This window comes from Eurosta solidaginis, chromosome 4, assembly GCF_040869045.1.
Source record: "Eurosta solidaginis isolate ZX-2024a chromosome 4, ASM4086904v1, whole genome shotgun sequence".
Taxonomy (NCBI): domain Eukaryota; kingdom Metazoa; phylum Arthropoda; class Insecta; order Diptera; family Tephritidae; genus Eurosta; species Eurosta solidaginis.
The window spans coordinates 276,352,356-276,366,420 of record NC_090322.1 but is presented as its reverse complement, the minus strand read 5'-3'; the positions used below and the strand labels follow the sequence as shown (position 1 = coordinate 276,366,420).

Genomic DNA, 14,065 nt, shown 5'->3' with positions numbered 1-14,065 from the left:
TGCAGCTAGTGTAATTTTCTCCAGCATCAAATTAAAGAAATCGCACGATAGGCGGTCACCCTGTCTGAAACCTCGTTTAGTTTCGAACGGCTCGGAGAGGTCCTTCCCAATTCTGACTCAGCTGATGGTGTTGCTCACGTCATTTTGCACAGCCGTATAAGTTTTGCGGGAAAACCAAATTCAGACATAGCGGCATATAGGCGGCTCCTTTTCGTGCTGTCGAAGGCGGCCTTAAAATCGACGAAGAGGTGATGTGTGTCGGTTCTCTTTTCACTGGTTTTTTCCAAGATTTGGCGCACTGTGAAAATCTGGTCGATGGTAGATTTGCCAGGCCTGAAGCCGCAATGATAGGGTCCAATCAGCCGGTTCACGGTGGGCTTCAATCTTTCGCACAATACACTTAAAAGAACCTTATATGCGATATTAAGAAGGCTGATTCCACGATAGTTGGTGCATTTTGCAGTATCCCCCTTCTTGTGGACTGGGCAAAGAACACTTAGATTCCAGTCGTCGGGCAGGCACTCGTCCGCCTATATTTTGCGAAGAAGTTGCTGCATGCGCCTTACCAACTGCTCGTCGCCGTACTTGAATAGCTCCGCAGGCAATTCATCAGCGCCCACGACTTTGTTGTTTTTCAATCTGGTTATTGCTATAAACTCGTACAAATAGACCACATTGGTTAATTCGTTGTAGTTCTATATTAAAAAACAAAAAAGCAAATAACACCAGGTTTCTTTGAAACCGCCCTACCAACACATAACTTTACCACATGATGCCATACGAATGAATGATTTACAACAACTAAGGAATGACGTGGCTGAATGCATTTGTACCACTTCAACCATCGTAGAATTACGGGTTCAAACCCCACTCCCGGGAGAAAAGGCTTTGAAGAGATTTACAAGGTATAATCGAAACAGCTGTCGCCTTGTCCGTCCTGATGTCACGTTGTTTAAATTTTTCCCAAATTATTAAATAAATTAAAAATTAAAAATTGCTTCAAATAAATGTTTTCATACATTTAAAAGCAATAAGAGAAATCCCGCTTAAAAATCAAACAGAAAGTGAGTTTCCTTTTTATTATTACAAATAGTATACTGATTACTTAAAAATAAAAATATGCTAGATTTTCCTAGTGGGAATATTTACACAACTACATGCATATATTTGTTTCATCTTATGACTGGTTACGGTGGTAGTTTTTTTCCTTTCATCGCATAAACTACAAAAAATATCATATTGCATCTACCCATCTCTCCCCTTATGGCTTTCCAATCTAATTTGTGTCTCGGATTTAATATATCACATCAACGTTTGCACACGCCTACTTATTACGCGCCTCCCTCGGGCCAACACCCTTATGCCAGCGTGCGTTCTACAAAAACCTTGTAAAAATATTAAAAACATATATTTACTAAAAAAATTATGAACTTATGGCCGAGCCACAATAAAGTTTCTCATATAAATGCGTTCAACGCAATCTTATGCATACCAATAACATCGCCACAATCAGGCAAGATGTTTGAAAATATAAAGAAACATCAGACTTGACAGTTGAAGTTTATTTCCCTTACCCATTCACTTCCAAAATTTCACGAAGCACTGTTATAAATATTCTCACTACACACGATAAATACATGCTAACATCCTATTCATTTTATAACATCCAGTTTTTAATTGTGAAAAACGATGGAAAAACATAAAAGAGTGGGAAAAATAATTTTACTTGTAAAGTGTGAAAGCACTCTTAGCCAAAGCAAATTTCGAATTCTTCTTCTTATACTTTGCTTGCAACAAAATTTGAAAGTTGCCTACTTTTTTCCGTTCAATCTGCGTTCTCCATAAAAATACGTGCAATCTACTGATCATGCATAAGAATGAAAAACTGTTTATGTGGCGGGGCTTTAAGAATTGCATGTCTCCTTGGTACAACGTCGCACCCTCTAAAACCAAGATTGCTTTGTAATGTATATGTTTCTAAGTATGTGTGTATGTATCTAGAAACCACCACTCAACCCCTCATCAATTTCTTCAACTTAACTGTATTTTCGATATCTTGTTATACCAGTTTGTTATTATTCGTTCTGTCACCATTGTTGTTGCAGATTATATTGAGTTAAACGAATTTCAAAAACATTTTCGGTTGTTGCAATACAAACAAGCCGAGCCCTTGTTGTTGTTGTTGTTCCTTTTGTTGTTTCTATAATACCGCATGCTGTGTTTGGAATTGATTTTTTTATTAAATAAATATGGAAGCTCGTGAGTTTGTCATATTCATTATTAGCTTAGACTATTTTAATTGAATTGAGCAGCAACGAAGGATGGGATTGCTAGCGGAGTTCTCTCCTCAAATTGTAGACAAGCGTGTGTTTGTGTTTGTCATTGCGTTTGTGTGACGAAATATAAAATTAATTTTTATTTTTTTTTGTTTTATATTTTTACGACCCTCAATTTTTTCCTTGATAATAACATAGTACAGGAAATTTAGAACTTTTTCTTGTAACAGAATCATCATAGCATTTTTCATAAAACCGACTTCGTAAACGGCATTTTCGCTGAAAATACTTATTGTCCAGCACGTCTTAATTATTTTTTTATTTTCACTTAAAAATATGGAGATGACAACCTTGATGTTCTAGAAAATATTGCTCGATGTAAATGTTAACTTTCCATGATTAGTCCTTATTTAGATTTTTTAACCCCGGAAGTAAAAATGCCGAGTAAATCTTTGCATAAATATGTAGGAACATTTTGAACAAAACTCTTCACGATTCTGCACGCTAGAATTAAACTGGCCAAGCTAGGGTAGATTTATCTGCGCGATTCAACCTTTCCGAAGAATGCCATGGCTTCTTTGTTGCAAAATTCTTGTTGTACAGTGTAACTTGTAATGTACTCACATATTCAAATAAAAATTATACACGTCTAAAGGAAGATTTAGTAAATAAAGCTTTTTTAATCTTTATTGTTGCGTACTTATTTCATTGCATAAAAACGTCGGTCCCATGGAAGGTCACCACTTTCAGTATTAACACAGTTCGTTTTTGACGTCGTAGACTAATACAAATGAAATGTGTCAGTTTAACGAGATCTGTTCTCTCGAATACCTCAAGCGCCATCCCATTCTCACCTTTCTTGTAAGCTTTTGTTTTTCTTTCACAAATTCAGAAAATGGATGCAATTTCTTAAAGGGTAGAATTTAAGGGTGCAAAATGAGCTTAGCATTTTTTCCGGAAATGAAATTTCTATAAGAAAAAACCATTTTCACTTTGATCTTTTCTCCCGAACTCTGCACTTAGTTAAATCCTTTGGTTGTACATCTTAAATATATTCTACTTAATTTATTTACTCATTATCGCGTGTTTATAAAATTTTGTTTTTCTTGTGGAAGTTGCCGAAAGCACTGCGAAATGCAAAAGAAAAAACTCATTTAACATACCCTTCTTAACCTTTTAAGGTTCAGTTACACTTGCTTATCATAACTTTGAAAATATCGCTGAAAGATTCTGTTTAATGTATAATTTGGACTCCTTTTTTATCTTCATTAAATTTAACCTGGATATTAATATATTCCACTTCTCGACAAAATATTTCTTTTATATTGCGGTTCTTGAGTTGGTAATCTTGCCACCTTGAATAATAAACTTTGTATAAAATAGCGCGATGTTGCTTTTTCAGAAAACTTTTTTTGAGGAAATAATTAAGGTGAATTTATTCTAAGGATTCTTTTCTAAGTTTTCGGATTTTTACATAGGGCACTGGGCCGGCAGCAGGTTATTTTGACATTGAATTAAAATAGCTTTACTCGGTCCTTAGAATATTTCTATGGCATTCCGATATATTAAATATCATATTAAAATAGTAGGTGAGACTTTTAACTTGATATAAGCGACGAATGGAAACCAATGTACGCCGGTATCCAGCCAGGCTAATCTTGATTTTATGATATATATGAAATAAAACCGCTTACTTTGAGTTTGAACAAACTACGTATGTAAATTAAAATACAGTCAGTCGAGTTTAAGGTGAGTCAAAAGCAACGAATAAATGAAGGGCGGCACAGCTACCAAAAAATAAATATTAAAATGTCTATTTTTTGGGTTGGGGAGGAAAGAGCATAAAGTGCTTGTGTAAGTCTCAAAACTACCGCTAAAAGGTTGCAACAGTTAAAATTTGTGCTTGTTATGAATTTGTGTATTAAATATTTATACTTCGACACATATATTTACATACATATGTATGTACATATCTGTTCGAGTGCGCCAATATGTCTCGAGCAAGCTTTGTAGATATAGCGGGGGATTCGTTCAAAAATAAAGCGGAAGTGGTGCGATGTGGTGGTGTGAGTGCATGCCTCTCATGGTATGAACATTTAAAATTTCGTTATTTTTGTAGTTTGCTACTTTCCTCTTTGTTAACACGAAAATATTATGTAAGTACAAAAAATTACCATTGGCGTAAGCCACAACGAACATTTCCACCAAGGCGCACGGCATAAAAGACTCAGAAGAGGAGGGGGCATACAAGTTTTGAATTTTTGGCAACCAAACAAAGGTTTTCATTATTTATTTGTTGTTGTCGGCAAGTCTGATTTGGAACAAAATGATGTACGGTTGCATTTATTGGGGCTGTTGCGCCATAATTTTTTTAGCGGCTTCTCAACACAGCCGCAAAGACGAGTTTCCTTCACCAAAAATGTTGTATGCTTTTAGGCGCCGTTGGCATTATCTCTAGCCAGCTTGCTTCTTTGATGTTCTGGCGCATTTTTGCATTTGAATACCCAAAATGCTTATTATGGCACAGAGTTTTGCTCACTGCTATGTTGCCAACGACCTTTGACATTGAAATAGACTACGAAGAAAAATATTTCCAAAGTACTGCAAGCGTTGAATGAACTTTTTTCCAAAGGAAATAAATAAACGTTCATTGCAGTTTAGCGGCTTTACGTGCTTGTCGGCTTAAACCAACGACTTTATAACTTTTGCGCTTTATTGCATGACATTAACCAATTTTCTTTCTTTATTAGCAAAACTTTCTTGCGTTCCACTGCAATTTTGTTCATGCAAAACATATTAAATTCATATTAAAAAAAAAAAAACAAAAAAAACAAAAAAAAAAAAATATTCCGAACGCAGTGCACTTTACATACCTTTTTTTATTTTTCGTTTTCTTTAGATGTTTTTTCTTTATTTTTTTTTTTTAATTTGATATTAAAGTTAATACGTGTGCATTTACGAGATTTTGAGTCAGTAATATAAACAAATTTACGAGCACTGATTTCTCGCTTTATGCTTCTAAGGATATCGCCCTTATGTGTTTTTCGTTTTAGTATAGTACACTCGCACTCTCTCATATGCTCATGGACATAAATTCACTTTAGAGTATGATTTCAAATATTTATTTTTTTAATGTTCATGTGCTTGGCAGCATTTTCAATTTTCAGCCACGTCTCGTTATTCATTTCCCTCAATTTGTTTGTGTGTATATGCAAATGTGAACAGTCTGGCCGAATCTCTTCAATTTTATCTATGCATATGTGAGATTGTGTGTATGTGGATGTGTGTTGTGCCTGTGTTTGCATTTCATAATTCGTTTATCTCAATAATGTTTGCATAAATGACAATGAAGTTGCGTGTTGGCTGCTGTGAATGGCTTTGTGGAGCTGTGCTATTTGGCATTGTTGTCCATGCTGCATACGATAACTGGCCAACGTAACAAGGACAAAGCTCTTGCAGGGGGTCGCATATATGTATTGGTTGGATATTGCGATGGTATCACATTATTTAAGAGCTATTTTTTTGTTGGCGACATTGTCCATTCTCCAATGTCGATTCCTTCTATGACATTTCAGTTCATGCATTTCTGTACGGTTCAGTTATTTTGATGCTTAAATATCGATTATTTACATCAGGGTGGTCAATTCAAAAAAAAAAAAAAATTGATTTAGGTACATACGAAAATCACCTTTTTTGAAAAATTTGTATTAACATACATAGGTCCTAGTTTCTGATATGATTTTTCAGCTTGGTCTTTAAACAAATTTCTCGTGAAACTAATTCAGTCTATGTGAGGTCCTCATGAACCGGCCAGTTCAACCTAACCTAACCTTGCCTTACCCTAACCTAGCCAAATGTCAGAAATTGATACAGAGCTGGAACTATATACATATATGTATTTCTTTACCACACTAAGCTTTTCGACGCACATGGGTATTAAAAAACCAGAGAGGGAAAGCAAAATGGAAAGTAGCTTAGCCTTACAAACTATCGGTTGCAAAGTTCAAATTCAGTATTTCTTTTTTATGTAAATACAGACTTCAATCAAAAGCATCGTAGAGTTTTATCATAGAGGATTTGGATTTTTTTTAGTGCTTCCAAGTTATCTCAAGCAGTCAAAGACTTATTTTTCTTTCGTTTAATTCTATAGACTTTGTTATTTTGCCGTTTGTAATTCACAAACGGGTCATGAAAAATTCTAAAGCTGCACAAAGCAAAACAAAGCAAAAAAAAACCTCTCAGTAGTTTTTTTTTATGGCCTTTTGGCCGAAATTTTCAATAAATGAGCCAATAATTTCTTCTTGCATTTCATAGTAATACATTCTAGGGAGATTTAATTCGTATAGATTTACTGAACACCCTAATGTTTGCGCATATGCGCGCTCATACTCATATCACGTCAATTTTCACTTGTTGTGTATCACATAGCATTGATATTCGTATTGTTCGAGTCCTACTGTAGACGAGAATTTCTGCTCGTTTCGGTTGCCTGCCATTTCGTTTAAGTCTTTATATGTTTTTAAATAGTTTGTTGAAAATACTTTAGTTTTGTCTGTCTGTTCTGGTAAATAAACTTTTGCACTCACACATTAATATAACAAACACACTTGCACATACACAGTTTGTAGCGTAAGTCAAGATTGGCAATTTATTAATGCAGGCAATTGCAACAAAAACAGTAATGATGGTGGTTGAGCGGTTGCTCGGTTGTTCGGTTAAGTGGTATGACATGCCTTCGAGCGGGCTATATTTCATGTTAACAAATACATTTTGTGGTTTCGAGCACTGCAACGGCCATTATATTGGAGAAATCAATATACAACAGCGGCAGGCCACAACACACACACACAAACACAATGACCCACTCGACCACATATATAAGAGTACATAGGCAGGCGCAGGTGGAACCGCAAACACTCTGAACTCTGGGCAATGACAGTCAAACATTGACCGCGTTTTACATTTTGTCACGCACACAACCGTAAAGCAAAGTGTGCGCACATAATTGATTATCCTGCCACGTGTTAACTATTACACCTCCCCTCCATTTGTGCTCTACAGCCAATATTCGCTTACATTCGCCCCCGCTTCAAGTAATGTTAATGAAATTCGCATAGAAACTTTGTTTTAAATATATTGAAACTGTTTTGTCATTCTGCCTTAATTACGTATCGATGCCACAAAAGCCCAGAGCATTTTCTCTACATATTTACTAACATACACCGTTAAAAATTTGAATCTTCATGTTAAACAATTCATCAGTTTTGGCTTGGCAATATATCGGTGCCTCTGGAGAATATCCCATTATTTCGGCTGGCGGTTCTAATCTATATCAGATTTGATACGAAAAAAGCCATACATACATATATCAGAAATAACAGTGAAAATTTGACAAATATTTGCTGAAGCAAATTCAGAGGTAGGACATTTTGCGAACCATTTTTGATTTGGGGCGTTATTCAAAAAGTTTTGAAAAAAGGAATTTACAAAAAAAAAACCCAGGAGTGAGTGATATTTTACTCAGCATATAGTACTTAAAAGTTTCAAATTCGCACTCTTAGTTTTAAGCGTGTAATTAAATTGTAGAAAAATCGAAGAACTTTCGTTATCATTGCTATTGGGCATGACCGTTAAATTATTTGGCGGTATTATACATAAATTTAAAAGGACGCATGCACCAAGAATCAAGCAAGTGATGTTGTAATGTTGAGACCACTGAATGTCACGTTTACCGATGACAATGATTTGCTTACTTTAACGGTAATTTAGCTGCAGTCCATGGTTGATTCGCTACCAGCAACAACATAATCATGTTGTGATTGCATTTTATATAATTTGTAACATGAAAAAACTCTTAATTGATTTTTGTGCTGCTTATTGCCGAATCTACACGAACTCTCAATTTCCAAAAACTAATCGAAATTATTGCAATTCCGAGTAATTTTTCACGCCACCTGACGAACTTAATGCTCCAGGCGAACCAATAATAAACGCTTTGTAACTGAATCATACTTGGATTTTTTTTTAATGCTGCTTGTTCGGCCGGGGTGCGTGTGCTCCTGGAGGTAGGTGGGCGCACCGGGGTCGATCTCAGTGGGCATAGGTGTATGGAATAGAAAATAAGCAAATAGACGAGATTTCTCGTTATAATATTGTAACGAATCTGCCGTAAATCCTCTTATTTGCAATCCTCTGCTAAGTTCGAATCACTAAACTGTTGAATAAATAACTCCAATTTGTAATAATGCAAAATGGCCTTTATTAAAGTACTTCACAATAACACTCAAACTGTGCAACGAATAGCTTGCTTAATAACCACACTGATTGATAGCTCAATGAAACTCTACTATTCAAAATAATACTGCTATTGCTCGCTAGATATCGTCTTAATCAAACTGCTTGACAACTCAAATGAAACTGAATTACTTCTTACTCGCCTGTGGCGCTTTTATAGTTTACGCTGCATACATCTAGGCTCTCCTATTTCCAGAACTTACCAAGTATTTCGAGTGTTTATAGTTCTCATATAGTTTCTACTTGTTTACAATTTTCTACTTTTCAGCGTCTCTCATATGTATGCGAGTTTGTAGTTTACAGTCTCTCGCACACACATAGGCGTATAAGTAAATGCATCTGTGTGTGACATCTCTTTCGGCTGCCTTATATATGTGTATGCATGATTTGATTATTGACGTAAATACTGCTTGGCATGGCCTTAGCATCGCCTTAGTGATGGTATAGCTTAGTGATGCTAATATCTGTGACAATATATATGATTTATTGGGTAAATGTAAAAATAGCAATAGTTACATTATTACCTGAATAAACGCAAAAATACGGCAGAGATCGCTGGCGGTAGATGTTAGCTGGTTGGCTGTTAACAAAAAGCACACATACACGTGCATGTACATGCATGCACATGCATGTGGTGTGGGTGGTTATAAATTAAAACGAGTATCGAGTATCGATTTGCAGAGTTGCATTGGGGGGATCGCAATCGGATACCGAAAAGTTAGGCATCCTGCCTAAACACTGCTTTTACCTGTTGCCTACGATTTGATCATTTTTAATGCACATTGAACGTCGCTTCGTTGACATCTACGTGGCCGCTGAAACGTTCCTTGTTACTGTCTCAAAATCGCCAGCTCGGGTTTGAATTGCCGACCTACCCATTTCATAATTATACGGGATCTCATACTGACTGAAGAGTAATTAGTGCTGCCGGAAGTTTATCTAATGATCCAACTGGAAAGCTATATCAAAAACCAGGACCTCTGTTGTAAAATAACTCCGTCCTCTTGGCAACTACTAGAAGCTTTCTTGGACCTATGGCATTTGCTCCTTCTATTCTAAGTATTTTTGAAATGTGTACTATTCAAATCGGTTACGTGTAATATTGTCAATGGAACTAACGCCAATTGAAATTAATTCGCTTTTGAAAGAGAACCTGTGCCAGTGACATTAATTCTCTTTTCGAAGTGAGCTAATGTCAATTGATGTCAGTTACATTGACACTATTAAACGTCACCCTCAAATTATATCTATTTCCTGTATTCTTGTATATAGAAATTAATTCAGTACAATAAATAAAGTAGGCATTCTCCCTGAAAAGGATGTAAAAATGCTTCGAAACGCGTAGATGGAAAACACTATGAATTCATTTATTAAATATAATCGGTCTTTAGCATTTATGTATTATACAAAAATATAATATTCCCCATCGATGCGTTTCCACGCATTTTTACATCCTTTTCTGACATTCGCTGAATTAACTTCGGTATTTAACGTTATCTGATGAGCGTTTTCGCAGAAGTAATTCTTTTGTAAATCAAAAAACAAATTCTTAATGATGTTTATTAACACAGATATTATTGGATACCTTAATGAACCATTGATATTGGAACAAATTTAAAGAGCAAACAACATCTTCGAGAGTAGTTGAGGCATTTTCAGTAGCTGTCATGCAAAGATTGCGTTAAACGCGTCTACATAAACAAACTTTATCGGCCTTTATTAGGACGGCGGAGTACTGAAGTACTATATGTATATAGGTCCATAGTAGATGACTACATACATTAGATTACACTTGACTATTATTTTTATCTGCATATATACATAGATCTATGGCCATGCAGCAGACATACATATTTATATAAATATTCTACTCTATCAAATAAAAGCAGAAGCATTAAGTTGAATTTGGAACCTGCAGGACTTTGCTGATGTTGGAGTTTTAACTGACTAATAACGGTTTAGCTCGTAGTTTGTCGACGGCCATTCGATTGTTGTGTGGCAGTATTTGCCATTTACTTGTTTAATATACATATGTATAAATGTTTCCATGTGTGCGTTTGTGTTGATGATTTATTAGAAGCAGAAATAGATTTAAGCAATTTAAATTAAGTTGTTCGACCACAAAGCGAGTCCATCCCAACTTTCTGATGTGGTCACATATTCAGATGGTCATTTTGTGTTGGCTATGCCAAGTTTATACGGAAGGAATGACGTTTGCCCAAGTGAGTGTCTGAGCTTGTGAATGCCCTCACTTGGAAGGTGGATTGTGGTTAGAAAATGGCGATGGCTGTTAGAGATGTAAAGTTACAATGGTGAAATCGGCTTAGCTCGTACTTGAAGGGTGTTGTTGCTCTGGAGGACGCTTTAAAGCATAGCGAAGTAGTTTGCCTAGCCTTAACATGTTCTGTTAAAACTTTTATATTGGTAAAGCATTCAAAACACACTTGATTCTTTATAGAGGAAGGAGTTATATAAAAACAAATTGTATTCGTTGAGAAGAGGTTGAAAATTAAAGTATTTAGATATAAGTTTTTGATTTGGTTTTGACAAAAAACTTAAAGACTTGAACTAATTACTTATAAAAAAGGGTAAAATTAAAACTAATAATTGAGTTTGGACAGTTTTACTGAAAAGTGTAATATTTATGCGATTTATTGCAGCGCATTCTACAATAGCCAACGGCTAATCGGCATTAAGCGGCATCAATTGCCGGTGTAAAACTTAGTGATGTTATAAACTAACCCTACAAAAAAAGTAATCAAGGGTTCGAATCAAGCGCAAGGCCTAACATTAATCAATTTTTTTAATTGAACCAATTACTCAAATTGGAATAGAAGACAGAACATTTTTTTGTTTTTATTTTTTTTCTTTTATTCTAAATAAAAAAAAAAAATTTCAGTTGGGAAGAAATTTCATAACAATAATAATGATAAAAAAGTAAAGATTACGTTTGCTTTTTTCGGATTGTAAGCTCTAATTTGGTTGGAAATATTTTACTATAAAGATCACAGAAAAGTGAAAAAATTGAAATGTATGCTGAAGATAGCTTTGGGGCGAGCTGCTTTGCTATGATAGCTAGATTGAGAACTTTAAAACTTGTCAGGTTAGCATAACGGCTAGGATAAGTGTGCCCCAGCCCTTTCCAGCTCTCGAACGAACTCCTTCTTGAAACATGCAACGCAAATTTTAGTCATCCTCCTATCGTTCTTAAATCATGAAAAATGTTTGCCTACTAAAGGAGGCAAAAAAATCCTTTCTTGAAATATGTAATGGATTAAAATCTGCAGCCTCTTATATAACCATTCGGAGTTATAAAAGGGATAGAAAGGTGTTCGTATTCAAAACTCAATTAAAACTCAAAAATGTATGAACTTCCTTTCTTGTGATGATCGTTCCATACGAACCTAATTGTATGCATCGTACAGGACAGAATTAGAGTAATTTATGACACCGGATGAGGCCAATATAACAAGCTTAGAGTCTGCATTTTCCAGACTTCAAAGATATTTATGACGAGCTTGAGAGACTTATCCACGACTTAGGTGCCTCAGAGCAAAATACGACTTATGTAAAATGTCAATAGTTCCTCTAAATGACGGTTCGGATATAAAAAGCTGTCAATCTGCATCCTTATGGAATATGCTTAAACAGAAGGAAGCAGTTCACTTTGTACTTTCAGCATCGCAGTATTAGTCGTTTAATCCTTTGTGAATAAACCCGAACGCACATCGGACATTTTATGTTAAATGTGTATGTAAGTGCAAACATGCTCCAAAGATGCTATTGCGCCTAAAACTATGCAATGATTAATAGTTTTTCATACTGTAAATCAGTAATCCGTAAAGTTGCCGCTTCGGCCAAAGTCTATTGTTGCAAATGCATCGAAAATATAATAAATAAACTGCAAATTACATATAATGCCAACAACAACATTTTTACACAATGCACTGATGCTGATACAAAATGCATAGATATGCCTTTAGGTTGGTATGTTTGTATGTACGCAAATAAATATGTGCAGATATTGCTAGCAAACATTTATTAAAATAAATAAACAAAAAAGGGAATGCAAAAAGTGTCCGATTTGTTAAAGCTCCTTTGAACTGTAATCGCGTGGCCATTTGCCCATAGGCGCACATCCGTTTAATGTTGCCGATAATATTGAACGCAAAAGTAGCAACAAAAAATATATAAAACAACATCGATAATAATGCAGTGCAACACCAATGAACGGAGCGATTGTAATAGTGGCGATTGCGAAAAAAGCTCAAACAAAAGCAACAATAAACAATAAAAATGGCGCTTGGCCAGATGCCACCCAGCGCTGGTGGACGTTTGATTGGTTGGCCCACTGGCTGCGTGGCGCGAAGTAGGACGCTGAAGGGACAAGGTGGCTGCAGTACAACACAGTTTTGTACACCCTATTGATTTATGTTTTTTAATTTAAAATTTCCGCTTTACTTAACTCGTGCCATAATGGCCATTTTTACTTCGTGCACGCACACACATACGCACTTGTTTACGTATTTACATACAAATTTGAACATACATACATCAGATTGTAGTAAAATAACAAAGCAAATAAGCCATTTACAATTGCAGTTATTTTTACTGTTGTATTTTCGTATTTGTGCATGCGTGCATATGTATGTTTTTCCATGAACCTATATACATACATATGTAACAATTTTAGCTACAAGCATTTTCAAGTGTAAATATGTCACCAAGTATAAGTACATGTACAACAAATACATTTAACATCCTGCTGTAGGCCTCATAAATAAATATTTATTAGATTTGTTTTTCATATTCCTTTCTCTTTTTTTCTTTGCAGATTGGGTCCAATGCCAGGCGGACATCAGCAACAGATGGCGCAAAGTATGTCAACAGGCAATAACACACTTGGACATGGTGGCATTGATCGGGGTGGCGGCGGTATACCTGGCGGTGGGCCGGGCATGAATGGGCCAGGTGGCCCACATTGTCAGATGAGTGGCTCGCAGCCATTGGTTATGCCTGGGTTCCCTTTGCGTAGCTCACATTCAGCACATACACCGCACTACTCGCCATATTCACCATCCAGGTAAGTAGTAAAATAATATGATTTTAGTTTATACTTTTGAAAGAGTGAAAAAATTGGATGGGAAAAGAGCAAAAGTACTTAGGATGTTTCAGCTTTCTGCCACTTTATTGAAACAATAATAACTCGATCAAGCGTCAGTGGGGGTGCATTTGCTAGTGGGAGTGGGAGTGGGAGTAAAAGTAAATACGAAAGTGAGAAATTAACCGCTGCACTTTGCCCAGAAAAAGTACTGAAAACCGCAAAATACTTGTTGTTGTTGTTGTTGTTGTAGCGGTTAAGACATTCCCTGCAAGTTTTAGGAGTGTTATTGCTACTCATGATCCTTTGCCGGATATGGATTCGGTATGTTCCAGTAATAAGTAAGAAATCACCGTTACTCTATTGTAATGAATAATATCAGGAGATGAATAAA

The 14,065-nt window shown here is 35.8% G+C and overlaps 1 protein-coding gene across 5 annotated transcripts in view; it reads left to right on the top strand.

Moving 5' to 3' along the window:
• Positions 1 to 14,065, top strand: part of Ten-a (tenascin accessory) — a 458,238-nt gene that overhangs the window by 197,278 nt on the left and 246,895 nt on the right. For all 5 annotated transcript variants that reach the window (XM_067778438.1, XM_067778436.1, XM_067778434.1 and 2 more), the window contains exon 3: positions 13,405 to 13,653. In XM_067778438.1, the coding sequence (XP_067634539.1) occupies positions 13,405 to 13,653 (249 nt within the window). The remainder of the gene's footprint in view (positions 1 to 13,404; positions 13,654 to 14,065) is intronic.